General features: G+C 39.5%; 1 protein-coding gene across 3 annotated transcripts in view; it reads right to left on the reverse strand.

Moving 5' to 3' along the window:
• UNC79 (unc-79 homolog, NALCN channel complex subunit) overlaps positions 1 to 16,031 on the reverse strand; it is a 199,861-nt gene that overhangs the window by 40,790 nt on the left and 143,040 nt on the right. For all 3 annotated transcript variants that reach the window (XM_060165773.1, XM_060165753.1, XM_060165764.1), the window contains 7 exons: positions 14,956 to 15,058; positions 12,355 to 12,495; positions 9,269 to 9,307; positions 6,319 to 6,431; positions 6,145 to 6,230; positions 5,076 to 5,249; positions 1,427 to 1,495 (listed from right to left, as the gene is read on the reverse strand). In XM_060165773.1, the coding sequence (XP_060021756.1) occupies positions 1,427 to 1,495; positions 5,076 to 5,249; positions 6,145 to 6,230; positions 6,319 to 6,431; positions 9,269 to 9,307; positions 12,355 to 12,495; positions 14,956 to 15,058 (725 nt within the window). The remainder of the gene's footprint in view (positions 1 to 1,426; positions 1,496 to 5,075; positions 5,250 to 6,144; positions 6,231 to 6,318; positions 6,432 to 9,268; positions 9,308 to 12,354; positions 12,496 to 14,955; positions 15,059 to 16,031) is intronic.

Consider the following 16,031-nt stretch of genomic DNA (forward strand, 5'->3'; position numbering starts at 1 on the left):
TTTCCTTATGTGTAAATGAGCAGACTAGACCAAATGATCTCTATGCAATTTTCCAGCATAAACCATGAGTCTATGCAAGCACAGTCAAGGTAAAAAGTTACAGGGGATGTGGCTTCTTGGTATATTAACTAGTAGCTACAAGCCATTGCAATACAAATTATTGCACTATTGCATATAGTGCAGCCTGGGAATGTAGGCAGGAATACGAAAGTAAATGAGCCATAGTGCTGGACTTCATAAAGCTCACAGGCTCACTGGGGAGACTTCAGTATAATATAACTGCTCATACAGAGAGCTCTGTCAGGTGTTGTGGGATCTGATATAGGAGGAAGTTGCTACAGAAAACGTGAGCCTTTATAAATCAGAATGGAATTCAGATTCTCATCTTGAAGAATGAGAAGGAGTTCACTCACCAGCAAGGGTATAAAGCATTTCAGGCAAAGGAAATGGCCTAAGCAAAGGCAAGGAAGTATGAAATTAAATAAGATTATAAATGTACGGCAATTAGCACAATGTCTGCCATATGGTAAGTGCTCAGCAAACAGTGGTTATTGTTTCGCTGATGATAATGATGATGATTCTGAAAGTACGCAGGAAGCACAGGGATGGGACAAGTAGCCAAAGACTAACTAGGAAAGGTAGGCTTGCAAGTTAATGAAGTACCTTCTTGTATGCTCCATTAAGGAATTTGGACATTATCTTAAAAGAAGGGAGAAGTTATCAAAGATTTTAAACAAGGAACCAGTGCGATGAGATCTGTGTTTGGAAGGATCATCTAGTTCATAGTATTGAGGATGAACTGGTGGACATGGCCCAGGACTAAAAGGACCAATGATATTGTAATCTATTAGAGTTCTTCATACTAGGCACTTTCAGAAGGTTGAAAGTGGCAACTACAGATTATCATACTAAGTGAAATAAGTCAGAAAGAGAAAGACAAATACCATATGATATCACTTATATGTGGAATCTAAAATATGACAGTGAATCTATCTATGAAACAGAATCAGGGACATAGAGAATAGACTGTTGGTTGCCAAAGGGGTGGATGGTGGGAGAGAGATGGATCGGGAGTTTGGGATTAGCAGATGAAAACTGGTATATCTAGAATAGATAAACAACAAGGTCCTACTGTATAGCACAGAGAACTATATTCAATATCCTGTGATAAACCAAAATGGAAAATAATATGAAAAAGAACGTACATATATGTATAACTGAGTCACTTTTCCGTACAGCAGTAATTAACACAACATTGTAATTCAACTATACTTCACTAAAAAATAAATTTAAAAAAAAAGGTTGAAAGTGAAGCATTCAGTATGTGATAACTATTTCTTCAGTATTGCTTGCTATATGCCTGTCTTTTTAGGTTAAAAAAATAACCAAATAACCAACTGGTTATGTTTTTCTGAAACATACATACCCTTGTGGCATTGGTAGAGGGTATCTTCAAGAGGCAAATCATAATTCTCAAACTGGAATCTAAAGAACACTATGAACAAATACAAAAAAAGTAAAAGTCAGTACTCTTCTTAACATATCTTTTGCTTCATATATTTCCTCTAAGCATTTATTTTAGGGAAAAAAAATCTGAAATATAGCTGCCTCCTTACAGTTTTCCATGCCATATATTCATGTTGAAAAAAAAATAATTCTTAGCTTTAAAAATTTCATTAAACCATTAATTAAACAGTGTTAAACAATTAAATAATATTAATTGATATTAAATGTGCCCAATCCTAAAGAGGTCTATTAATTTGTGAAAGGTCCTGTTGAAAAAAAAAACCTATTTAGATCAATTTAAAACCATTAGGCTTATTAGTCCAAATAAAGAACATTTCATCTGTCATTTCTCTGCTACGAAAAGATATAACAATAACCTAAGAAAAAGCAGTAAAATTCCTACAACAGAAAATCATGCCTCACAAATCAAGTAGCATATTTTGGCTCAATTCCACATCAAAATATACTTTTTAAATAACGTGTACTGGGTTTGGGGGAAAATGTTATAGCAAGAATAAGCAATGATATTATTTAACATTGTTAAATATATGAAAATAGCAGGTTACAGTGAAATCTCTGCAGCTGTGTACAATACGAACCTCTTTAAGATAGTACAAACGAAGCCAGTGTTTCTCCAAGTATGATCCCTGGACCAGCAGCACCTCTATTACCTGGAAACTAGTTGGAATGCAAATCCTCAGGTCGCACCCCTACTGAACCAGAAGTTCTCAGAATAAGGCCCAGGATTCAGATTTTTAGCAAGTCCTTCAGGGACACTGACACACACCGATGTTTGAAATCCACTTCTCTAAATTGATGAGAACAAACTACAGAAGGTCTTTCAATGGCTTAATGTTTTCCCCAGAGATTAAATACACAGCATAGGATGATCAGAGGCAGTGCCCAGACAAAATCCAGCAGGGCAAGTTTTCAGATAAATGCTGAAAGCATGTCACAAGTATCAATACCTCCTAAGGGAACCATTGGTCTATTTAATCTGCTCAATACCCATACGAGTTGACGTGACATTTACATTACTTTAAACCAGGGGCTGAAAACCGGGTGCTCATCAGGTCCCCACAGTGACCTGTGAAGGAAGTCAGGAAATATCTTAGGAAACGTGGGGAGATGAGGATTGCATTCTCAAATAACAGTTGGCTAGAGTGGAGTAGCAGCTGACCCCATTAGAAAGGACTGGTGCTCTCCAGTTCTCAAGGGTCTCAATTCTCCTTATCTCACTCCACTCCACTCATTAACCTTGCAGTCAGGGTCCCTTTGGACAGGACTGATTATTACAAATTAGGTTTACTAATTGTTTCCAGCTGGCAATACTTCCAACTAGTCCATGTTCAAGTTAAATATTTTCATTATAGCACCGCCCTACAGGCATTTGAATTTGCCATGCCTGCCCCACACCTTCTCTAAAAGTGTGCGGCTCCTAAGCAATGAATGGCCCTGAATGGCTCTCTGCTCCTAGGGAGGGTCCATGTGGTCATGTTAAAATGCATGCACTTGAATATTTTGGTACATGACTGTTTTTGAATTATGGTTTTCTCAGGGTATATGCCCGGTAGTGGGATTGCTGGGTCGTATGGTAGTTAGATTTTTAGTTTTTTAAGGAACCTCCATACTGTTCTCCATAGTGGCTGTACCAATTCACATTCCCACCAGCAGTGCAAGAGGGTTCCCTTTTCTCCACACCCTCTCCAGCATTTATTGTTTGTAGATTTTTTGATGATGGCCATTCTGACCGGTGTGAGATGATATCTCATTGTAGTTTTGATTTGCATTTCTCTAATGATTAATGTTGTTGAGCATTCTTTCATGTGTCTGTTGGCAATCTGTATATCTTCTTTGGAGAAATGTCTATTTAGGTCTTCTGCCCATTTTTGGATTAGGTTGTTTGTTTTTTTAATGTTGAGCTGCATGAGCTGCTTGTAAATTTTGGAGATTAATCCTTTGTCAGTTGCTTCATGGACTTGAGGATACAGGGAGGGGGAAGGGTAAGCTGGGACGAAGTGAGAGAGTGGCATGGACATATATACACTACCAAACATAAAATAGATAGCTAGTGGGAAGCAGCCGCATAGCACAGGAAGATCAGCTCGGTGCTTTGTGACCACCTAGAGGGGTGGGATAGGGAGGGTGGGAGGGAGGGAGATGCAAGAGGGAAGAGATATGGGGACATATGTATATGTATAACTGATTCACTTTGTTATAAAGCAGAAACTAACACACCATTGTAAAGCAATTATACTCCAATAAAGATATTAAAAAATGCATGCACTTGACTTCCTAAGTGTATATGTACAATAGCTATGTACATACATAGTTTCAAAGTACCAATTCTCTTTGCTTGGATTTATTCAACTACTCTAGATTTCTGGATAGACAAGAATCACAGGATGTGAGAGATGGCAAAGATCTCAGTATTCCTGCTTCTTACAGTAATTTCAGACTCAAAGAAACCAGCATACACCAAGGTAAGGGTCCCTGAATTATCATCCTTACAGACCTTATTTGGGGGTCGCATTTTCCAAATTTGCCAATTTGGGAAAAGGTATTATCAGAGGTGGTTGGTCTTTTAAAAACATTTTACATATATGTAATATTCATTTCAGAAGTAGTGCTGCCAACGTGTAACTTCACTTGTCAGATCCAGTTTTGCTGCAAGTTGAATATTTTTATCTGTGACCTGGATAAAGCACAAAAAGCTTGTGGAACCAATGAGGTTCAAAGACACAGCAATGGCCACTCCCAGCTACCTCCTTTCTCCCTGCTATAGAGACCTGAGTGCCTCTAATTCACCCTTGTTCTAGAAGGACTCTAGGAGTCTGCTAGTGAAAGGACACTGGATTGGGAGTCAGAAGACTTGAGTTCTAATCTTTACACTGCCACTATCTCTCTGAATTTGCAGATCTCCATCTGGAAAATGGGAGCATTGGAAAGGATGGTTTTTATGGGTCTCTTCCAGTTTTGACAGTATAGGATTCTGGTTTTGCATTTAATGGGCTCATATGGAAAATGTTCCTTAGGCTACCAGATTTCTAGCTAGGTAATTTTGTGTGTATTCTTGGAGGGCGGTGTGGCGTTGGGCAGGGGCGGGGGGAGGGAGGAGGGGGAGGAGGGGTAAAGTTGTCAAATAGAAAAATATCATCTTGGTCTTTTAAGTACTTTATTCACACACACAGAAGCAATCACTTCCCTTTAGATAATGCTGTAAAATTGAAGCCTTACATTATATATGTCTGGTCTCCTTTTAGATGAAACTATTATGCTTTTATTTAATATCCTTTTGAGAAAAATTTCTAGATGAACACAATCTACTAACGTCTTCCTGAACTTTTTTATGTTTTACTCAACCGGAAACATGAAATCACTAAGTCAAAATGTCCACTGCATATTACTGTCAATCTGTAACATTTGAAGGAAAACCTAAATAACATTCTCTACTCTGTGGCTAAAGGAGACTCCTTATAGCCCTTTATGAAACATTCAATCACCCAAGACCCAGATGATCTGCAAACAATAAGGAAGTAATTTAAAATGAAATCCTGGGCTCAGCTTACCTTCAGAGGCAAAACACAAGGCAGCTTGGCAAAAAAAGTCTGAAACTGGTTGCTGATGATGGCCCAGAGGCTACTAGGAGAATCCATGGGCAAAGCTTCCATGAAGGTAGCAATGTTTTCCAAACAGCGTATCATAGCACCCCCTGCTGGTAAATTCTTTTTGTTATTTAGACCCTAAAAACACAAAGCATAGGCAATCAACTGCTGAAACAGTGTGGGAATTCATACAGCTATTTGGCGAAGATCAGTTTTTAAAAATCATATATTCGCACTATAAACACGTGTTGTGTGCCTGCTATAAAGGCTAATCATTGTAACTTCAGGAGTACAGGGAAAAATGGACGAGTCCACACAAAGTTGGGGGGGAAACTGTGATCTCTGACTCAGTGAGAAAGGGTGACATGTGAACAGGAAATTAGAAACACCTTTTAAGGATCTACAATTGGTGTGGTTAGGTGTCAAGAAACGCAGTGAATGATGCTTGTTGGCAACTCCACCGGCCAAAGACTGAGGATGACTACTATAGCAACAGCAAAGTCCCTACGGCAATCTGCCAACCCTCCAAGCTAACCGAGCAAAGCTAATGAGCAGAAGACAGGAGACAGACTCCAAGTAAAGCGATACAGCGAATAAGCCGTGGAGGTGAGAAGTAGCTTCAAGTCTCATGATACAGAAAATAAGCAGACCTCGAACCCAGATCTTGTGATACACAAACAAACAGTGAAGCTGAAACCTGAATCCAAGTCTCGTGATGCAATGCACATGGATCTGCGCACCACCCATTCTGACAGCTGGAGAGTTTTGTGGAGGTGAGTGTTCCACGCCTGGCATGCACCTCTTAGCGAAGGGGTCCAGAGACTTCAAGTAAATTCTAAGTCCGCACTAAACAGCAGTGTCCAACCGACACTATTCTATGTGTTGGCAATTTTCATTTTTTAAATTTTTTAATGTTAAATTACTTAAAATTTAATTTGACATTTAAAATTTAATACTTAAATTAAATGACTTTGAATTTCTTCCTCAGCAGTGATTTCGGCAGGGGCTCAGAGTGCCGAGAAAGCAAACCTACCTCCAAGAGCTGACTGAGGACAGCAACAGAGCTCAGTTCATTGAAGTCCATCAGAGACGTGGCCAAGGTCCGTAAAAAAGTCCCATCTGGAAAGACAACCATCAGATTTAGTAGCGTTTGGGTTTCAGCACCTAGCCACGTCTGTGGTGTCTGGATTCCCCATGGATGAATTACCTTTGATAGTGCTCTGGAACAGCTGCGGGAAGATGCCATTGGGAGCCAGTTGATGGAAGATACAGCGCAGGAACTGCTTGGCCACCCCCGCTGCATTGCCGGGGAGCATCATGCTGGTGTTGACCAGGGAGAGAAAACACAAGGAATCTTGGAGCAACCAGCATGAGTTCAGGTATTTATTTACTTATTTATTCACATACACATCAGTCCTCTTATGGAATATCCCACTGTCATTTTCATTAGCAAGATGAAATATTCTAGTCACATGGAATCCCTGTTAACGATACGTTTTTAGAAAGAGGGAACCAGGTAATGTCAGAGTTGGTCTCAGACTAATTCCAGCCACCCCACTGTACAGATGAGGGCTCCCAGTCAGAGAGAAAAGGTGACCTACAAAGGCTACAAGTCCAGAGAATGGCAGAGTCAGGACTAGAATCCAGGATGGGGATTATCAGCAAGATCCTCTCAGAAAGTGGCGTTGGCTAAGAGAGAGAGCCCCTCTGAGGGAAAATGCAGGAGGGAGATGTCCATTCCTACTGGAAGACCTGGGAAGTTTTCTTGGGGCATCTGAGCTGCTACTTGTAAAAAGGTTAGGACTTTGATATGTGCAGTTTTCCCCTTTACCCTCTGCACTACCAACTGCATGTCAAAACAGGGAGCCAAGAGATGATTATTTGGCCTTTCCCCTTAGACCAAAGTATCAGAAAGGACGTTCCCAGAGGTGATTGTAGCTGAGTTGCTGAAAAGAAGAAGGAGGAAATCAAAGAGCCCAGCTGGGTAACTAGTAAAAAATCCGTCTTGTCTAATTGTTTCTTTCTGCCTTGTCTACCCTGATATGCTGGCTCAAACTTATAGGTCAAAAATGTTCTTCAGGAAGAAATGACACCAAACTCTCACAAACTCTTTTGAAAATTAGAAAAGGAGGGAACCCTTCCCAGTGTATTTTATGAGGCCCTAAAACTAAAATCAGATAAAGCATTACAAATAAAACAAAACAAAAACCAAGAAGGAACAAAATGAAAAGAAAAAGGACAGACCAATAGTCCTCATGGACATTGACTCCAACTGTAGATAAAAAGGATTATTGACCGTGACCAAATAGAGTTTATCCCAGGAATGTAAGAATCACTTAATATTCAAAACCCAATCAATGCAATTCAATATCTTAAAGAATAAAGGGTAAAAACCATAGTTATTTCAATAGATAACAGAAAGTGCATTTGATAAAATTCAACATGCATTCATAAAAAACTCTCAGCAAACTAGAAATAGAAGGAACTATCCTCAGTCTGGTAAAGGGCACCTATGAAAACCTATAGCAAACATAATTAATGGTGAGATATTAAATGATTGTCTTGTAAGGCAGGAACAAGGCAAGGGTGCTCATTCACATCTTTACTTTTACACTGGAGGCCCTAGCCAATGCAAGAGAGTAACAAAAAAATAAAAGGCATAAAAATCAGAAAGAGGTGAAACTGTCACTATTTACAGACGATATGACTTTCTACATACAATTGCCTTTACATTCTAAGGAATCTAAAAGGCAGCTACTACAACTAATAAGTGAATTTAGTTTATTACATTACAATATGAATACAAAAATTGTATATCTGTATATCAGCAGCAAAAAGTTAGAAAACCAAAATGTTTTAAATTTCATTTACATTGGCATTAAAAACCCAAAATTCCTGGGAATAAATTTAACAAAAGCTATGCAAGATCTCTACAATGAAAGCCATAAAACATTGCTGAGAGAAACAAGGACCAAATGAAATGACAATAGACACCATGTTTATTAATTGAAAGACTCAATATTTTTATGATATCATTTATCCCTAAACTGACTTAGAGTCTGAATACAATCCTAGGAGGCTTTCCCCCACAGATTGAGAAGATTTTTCTACAATTTATATGGAAATGTAAGGAATCTAGAATATCCAAATCAACCTTCTTTTAAAGGATGACCAAAGTTGGAGAACTCACAATGACTTCAAGACCTACTATACGGCTACAGTAATCGAGGCTACAGTAATCGAGACAGCGCGGCGCCAGCACAAGGATCAACATATAGATCAGTGAGGCAGGACAGACAGCCTAGAAACAGACTGAACCTAATACGGTTATTTGATTTTAACAGACACCAAAGGGATCCAATGGGGAAAGGGAAAGTCTTTTTTTTTTTTTTAATGGCGCTGAAATAACTAAGGTATTCACATGGATAAAATGGAACTTCAGCCCCTACCTCACACCATACATAAAAATTAATTTGAGATGGATCATGTAAATGCTAAATATAAATGCTAAAACCATAAAACTTCTATTGGGAGACATTGGAAAATATATTCTTGACTTAAGGATAGGCAAAGGTTCCTTAGATACACAATAAGAAGGAATAGTCATAAGTTGTTTTAAAACTTTAAAACATTAGACTTCATCTAAGTTAAAAACTTCTCATCAGAGCTTCCCTGCCAATGCAGGGGACATGGGTTCAAGCCCTGGTCCGGGACCACATGCCATGGAGCAACTAAGCCCGTGGGCTGCAACTACTGAGCGTGTGCTCTAGAGCCCGTGAGCCACAACTACTGAGCCCGCGTGCCACAACTACTGAAGCCTGTGTGCCTAGAACCCGTGCTCTGCAACAAGAGAAGCCACCGCAACGAGAAGCCCACACACCACAACTAGAGAAAACCTGAGCACAGCAACGAAGACCCAACACAGCCAAATAAATAAATAAATTTATTTTTTTAAAAAAAGTATTTGTTGACTGAAATGAGTGAATGCAGGACTGAATAAATGAAGGTGTGAAGAGAAAATGAACGAGTGCTCTCTGGAGCTGCAACTGAACCTAACCATATTCCTCCCGTGGTAAACACTCTAGTGTTTTAGAAATGGATGAACATGCACAGAGGACGAAAAGAAAGTGAGATTTGAGCTCATTTTAGGACCTTACCTTTCTGCTTGATTAGAAAAAGTTGTGCTGGATGCCAATCTAGGAAATAAAGTAAACAGAGTCACATGAGTATCTTAGGGTTTCATGATGAAATGCATGAGTACTGTATGCCGCATTGCAGCTCCCATTTAGATGGGGGACATGTAAAACCATTGACAATTCCTTTGACCAGGGACAGAGGATCCACTCAGGGGTCAATCTCCAGGGTTCAATTTAATCTAGTTTCTGAAATCTGCTTTCTGCATCAAATATTTCCATGGAGATGCATACAGTTGAGTTAGTTGAATAGCACCCAGTCAATCTACAAATATGTCCTTTGCAGCCAGGTTAGACAGATAACAGAACAGTATTTGACCCAGTCCATCCCCATATTAACTCAACTCAAAATTCATTTCTTTGTATACAACCTCTGAAACCTCACCGCAAACAAACCACAAACTGTCAAAGCCTCTGTAAGATAGCAAAATAGGTAACGGGTATTTGTCAGCTAATCGTTGGGTTGAAATGACATATTGAAAAGAGAAATGTATTAGGTTAAGTAATCGATATATAACATGTAATTTTTGAAAAATATAATTATATGGTTCTATATGCATGGAAATATTCTAGATGTATAGAAAGAAAAAGAATGTAATAAATTTGTGGGTTTAGAAAAACACGTCTTGATCAGTGAGATACTGAAGAAACAAACAAGGAGAATGCTAAAAATTTATTTACTTAAGACCACAACAGTGAATCGAGTCAAGAATGCATTTGGACAGGAATAGAGGGTCCAGCACCAGTAACACCAGACATGATTCCCAGTTTCTTTGGTTATGGTCTCTCTCATACTAGTGACACTACAATGAATAGATAAGCATTGGCAAATGAAATAAACAGTAATTAAGGGTGCAGCCAATGTGATCTTGAAGGCTGCATCTAGAAAAAGGGGTGGGTAAATTTTAAGAGATCTAAGTAGAGAGCAAAACATGAAATCATATGGAAAGGCTTGGGTGATAAATGAAAGGGATGTGCTGAACTTACACACTCTTAGAACATGCTGGAAATAGTTCCTGTGGGATTAGAATAAACTTAAGTGTTCGTAAATCCACATTGCCTCACCTGGAATTGAGGTATGCAAGGAAGGCCTGAATCAGGTGACTACTGAATCTGCCTTCTTGGTAGGTTTGGTTGCTAAGAATTGGGCAGCTTGCTTTAATGCTCTCCCTGTCTCTTGCTAGTCTGCCCAAAGGAGGTACAGATTTAACGATTTTTATATGTAAGTATGTAAAAATGTATCTCTATTGTTTTTCCTTTGCCTTTCTTCAAAACTTGTTTGTTTCCATCCTAAGAATTGGCAATGCTTGAACATGATTTATTCTCCCTTATGTTAAAACAAAATAAAAACCCCTCTATGTATCTATTACAACTTAGATCAGCTATTTCAAGGAGATGGTAACAGACCAGAACAATAATTCTGTCTGTTCTAAAACTGAAAAGTATTGATAGTAGGAATCGAGACCTTGCATTAATAAAAAACTTTCAATTACACAAGTATTGCTGATAGCTGGTATAACATTTATTCCACATTTATTATGATTAGGTTAAAATCAAGGGCTTAATTCATCTCTTCTTACCTATCTCCCTGTGTTCATCATTTACTTTACACATTGGCTATTTCTAAGTATTAGAGGTGGAATAGTTATATCAAGTCTGACTGCATACTAAGGATACACACACCTAAGGATACTACAGAAAAATTTGGGGAAGGGGGATAAGGGAGTCACATACTTCTGGGCTTGAGGGGTTTTTAACGCTTCCCTGTTTGTCTTTAACTTGAAATTATCATTTTTTTCATTAAAAAGATTAAATTTTAGCTCCATCAAGATTCATTCTCTTTCCTCCATCAAATACCAGGAATTTGCAGAATCCAGGTTTTTTCTCCAACCTCCTCTATAGAGACCTTCCCTAAGAAATCATTTCCATCCTGAACTCCCATAGCATTCACCAAACATATCGCTCATGAATACAGCTCTTAATCATGTCCCATCTTTTATGGCTACTCAGTTATTCCACACATCCCTGTCCTCTTCAACAACTAAGCCATAGAGCACTTGAGGGCAAGAGCTAGGTGTAATGCCTGCAACCTAAAGCACCTAGCTCTGTGCTAGCACAGATTGGAAACTTAACACATTCATGGGGAGTTAACTCAGTCCTCTCCTATACGTTGTGTATGCTAGGACTACAATTTGTTACTGAATTTGAACTTTACTTATATCCATGAAGTACATCACTTTTCTTCTAATGTCCTATCTTACTAAATGGAATTTTCTTAACATGAAAATTCTCAAAGCAGCTAAGTTTTAATCAGTCAGGCTGAAGGCTCTGTTCCCAAAATGAGTGCATCTTTCCTTTTTCTGAGTCAGAAGTATAAAACTACTATACTTCCATTTATCCCTTCACGTGACGATGCCGCAAGTTGCATAATTAAGTGAGCCACCCTGATTACAAGTGCCTAGAGAACCCATCTTAAAACAGGTAAAGTGAGGGACTTCCCTGGTGGCACAGTAGTTAGGACTCCACGCTCCCAAAGCAGGGAGCCTGGGTTTGATCCCTGGTAGGGGAACTAGATCCCACATGCATGCCACAACTAAGAGATTGCATGCCACAACTAAGGAGACTGCCTGCAGCAACAAAGATCTGCTACAACCAAATAAATAAATAAATATTTTTTTAAAAAACAGGTAAAGAAAGATAATAATAATATCTAAAAGTTATAAAGTGTTTAGTGTGAATTATGCACAGTTCTGAGCACTGTAACATACACTGGCTCACATAGTAGTTAATAGAGAACAACAAACTAGGGTTTTCTTAGTGCAGTTTCCTCTAGCTCCACTCTGACGTTGTGACTCATGACCCTACATGGCTGTAGAATTCAACCAAAAGTTTGGTACATTCAGTTTGTGAAATTAGTCTGAGTTGATCCCACAAATATCAAGCATCTGTAAGGTTATAAAATGTTTCACTTTTGAATTGGCAGTTTCTACTTAAGGATACAGATTGAGTAAGGCTCCTTCCTACCAAACAAAACAGAAGCTGACATTCACCTTCCCACAGACTGCATGATATCCAGCAACAACGGGGCTGCCAAGTCTGGGCTTAAGTGAATGAATGTGGAGAGGACCACAATGGCCAGCCCAAGGGTTTCCTCATCATACTCTTCAAGAATGGCCCCACAGTCATGGCATCTGCAAAGAAAACAGAGGAATGCTTTCCGTGAAAGCCGACAGTGGTTTCAAGGTGTAAGTACATGCAGCCATTTTTGGTGAGTCTTGGAAAAGTCCCCAAAAGGAGGTCAGCGGTCACATTTTAACAATAAATAGAAAACTCCAGGACCACCATCACCTTAGACACAGAAATAGCACACACACCAGAGATCAGGAAGGTTCCGCGGATCACTGAAAATGGTCTTTCAACTCATTAGTATCTGGCCTTTACACGAATTAGTGCTCCCTTTTACAATGAGTGCCAATTGGACTAATAGTTTGAAGCTTCTGGTTGAAGGATTTTCTGCATGTGAAATTATTGCTGGGGATAGTCATTAACTAGATTTTTTTTCATTTGTTGAAATTAAAAGTGAAAAATGTCTAGACAAAAATGGAAGCCTTCCCAATCTTTCAGATTTAAAAACATCCTATTAATAAAGACGTAGACATAGAGAATGTACTTGGGGACACGGGGGCAGGGAGGGGGAAGCTGGGGAGAAGTGACAGTAGCATCGACATATATACACTACCGAATGTAAAATAGATAGCTAGTGGGAAGCAGCAGCATAGCACAGGGAGATCAGCTCGGTGCTTTGCGATGACCTAGAGGGGTGGGATAGGGAGGGTGGGAGGGAGGCTCAAGAGGGAGGGGATGGGGGACAGGTATGTGCACATGGCTGATTCACTTTGGTGTACAGCAGAAACTAACACAGCATTATGAAGCAATTATACTCCATAAAGATCTATTGAAAAAAGAAATAAAACAAAAATAAATAAAAATTTAAAAATCCTATTTGTGGGTGAGAGACAGAATAGTCTAGTCAATAGAACCCTGTAGAAAGCCTAGGGAGTCTGGATCAAGTCTCTTCTCTACCCGTCACTCAGATCAGTTTATGAACTTACCACGCCTACTGAGAGTGCAGTCTGTAAAAACACAATGGTCCCTGCTCTTAAGGAACTTCCAGCTTATTGCTCTTTGTAGTACCTAATGTGGGTTCAACTGACGTCATCTCAACCAAAGCGGAGCTCTTTTTCTCAGTGGCCGCTGAACAGATTTATACGGTGAAGGGAAAAGCAAGGGAGGCAGCGCTAAAATAGCTACTGTGACCTTTCCATCTGAAAACTTCCTGATATACATATATATCACTCCTTACAAACTGACTTTTTAAAAAATATAGGATTCACGCTTGTAACTAAAAATGAAGATAAATGGAGTACACACAAAGGCAACCGGGAAGACAACTAGGAAATATTGAGACTTGGAGGAGGACACAAAACGAGAAAAGTATACCAAAGAAAGAGCTAAGAAGAGCCCTCCACAAGCAACTAGGTGCTCCCCATGTCGACATGGTAAGGAGCTGTTCAAGACAGGCCTTTCACTTCTTCAGTAATGACGGCCGGCTGTGGCCAGCTGCATGGATCCTCATACCAGCCCCTTCCACTTCACCTTCCTCTCCTTTTATCACAAGCCTACTCAATTTCTCACGTGGGTCACCTTTACCAGGAAGCCTCCCTGGCCCAAGGGATCTCTCCAAAGTTGAAATTGTACAAGTCTTATTCTTTATCATATTCACTGAACAGCATTTATGTGCCAGGAAATGTATAGGGAGCTCAGAGTATAAAGTACAGAAGAAAGGGTACTAGTCCCTAAGGAACTCACAATCTATTACAGAACATGTATGTATAAACACCTAACGATTAAAATATAGCGTGATAAGTGGTAGAATAGAGAGATGTATCAAATACTATGGAAACTTGGAGAATGGCATGATGCATTATGCCTTGTGAAATCAGGGAAACTTGGCCTCAGGCTGGGTCTTGATGCATGAATAGGAGTTCACCAGGCAGAGGGAGTACAGAGTGAAGGGCACCTATGAGATCACAGAGGAGAGAACACATCAGGCATGCTCTGGAGAAGGTGAGGGGGCTAGGGAAGGAGTTCCTGGTGAGGAGTGGTTAAGTCCATACCTTCACAACCTAAAGGGCCTTTTACAATCAGCTAAAGCATTTGGACTTTATCCCATAAGAAATCTGGGGGGACTGAAGGCTGACAAACAGAGAGGCAACGTAACCAACCTGAGATTCAGAGAATGAATTCTACCAGCTGGATCATAGCTCAAACTTAGTCCCACTCTTAACAATTTGAAGCTTCTGGATGAGAGATTTCATCTGTGTGAAATTATTGCTAGGAATCATCAGTAAGCGGACATTACTTGCATTCATCCAAATTAAAAAAGAAAAATGCCTTGGCATAGATGAAAGCTGCCCATACAATACTGCATTTCTAAAGTAACAAATGCTTACCAACACTTATGGCTACAGCCATTTGAAGAACAAATTATGACTTAAAAGCATAGCATACCTCCTCTGATATTTTCTCACAACCATGGTGAGCAACTTCTCAAATTCTGTAAACAGTGAAGAAAATAACTGTGAGCTTACTTGTCTGTCATCACCGTCGGCTGCTCGTCTGTGAATTCTTCGGGTGCTGGTACGAACATACTCACAATGCTGGGTGCTGACAGCAGGCTGGATTTCGTGGCACCTGGGTAAGCAGCAAAGAAACAGCTGGTGAATAGATATGTGTGTCTGGGGGCCAGGAAAAGCCCTATTCTCCTCTTATAAATCCTCCAAAGATCACATTCACAGGGATGTAACAGGGACAGCCCAATTCCATTGTGAAAAACCGTCAAGAGTGAAATGAATTCAAGAAAGACTGATTTGTTTTGGCTTATATCATTTTAAGAGCTAGACTGCTATGGTTCATTTTGCTTCTTGACTCTGAAAAAAAATTAGAAAGAGTTCAGGCGTGCCAACAGGGTACTACAACAGAGAGGAAAAAAAGTGTGTGTGTGGGATCTATTCAAGGGTATCCTTAAATGAGTTACAACCCTTAATTGCTAGGCATAAATGGAAGCTGCTCATACAATACTACATAAAATCACAAATGCATGCCAACACTAAAATGTTGCTAATTTGGAAAGGGAACCAGATCCTAGATCTCTACACACCTAAGCAAGGGGAAAAGTTTGAGCTAAGAAATATCAGGAAAGTTTTCTACTTTGTAAATTAATATAAGCCCCAAAGCAAAAGACTTCATTTTTCAAACTGAAATCTTTATGAATGAAATATGAAGTGTTTTTGAATGAACCATCTGGTGACTTCAGCCAATCGATATCACAGAGTTTAGTACTTTGGGTTTTGCTGCCTTCAGAGAAATCTGAGGCAGGAATCTAGTGCTTTAGTGATGAGTAAATCTGGAGATCCAGGAGACTGTTCTCCATTAAGAAAACCACCAGCGCTAGACAGATTCTCCAGGGACTATGGAAATAAGGCACTCCAAGAAGAATACCAAAGTGACAACTCAGAATAATACCATGTTCTACAAAGTACTAACTGAGACTGAGTTCTTCAAACAGGAAAGAAGCCAGAAAAACCCAATGGTCGTTAAAGAATCTGTTTTTCGTTAAGGAACTGCTAACTTTGTGCTGAAAAACAAAACAAAACTGTCTGGTCTT

Source organism: Lagenorhynchus albirostris, chromosome 1, assembly GCF_949774975.1.
Source record: "Lagenorhynchus albirostris chromosome 1, mLagAlb1.1, whole genome shotgun sequence".
NCBI lineage: Eukaryota > Metazoa > Chordata > Mammalia > Artiodactyla > Delphinidae > Lagenorhynchus > Lagenorhynchus albirostris.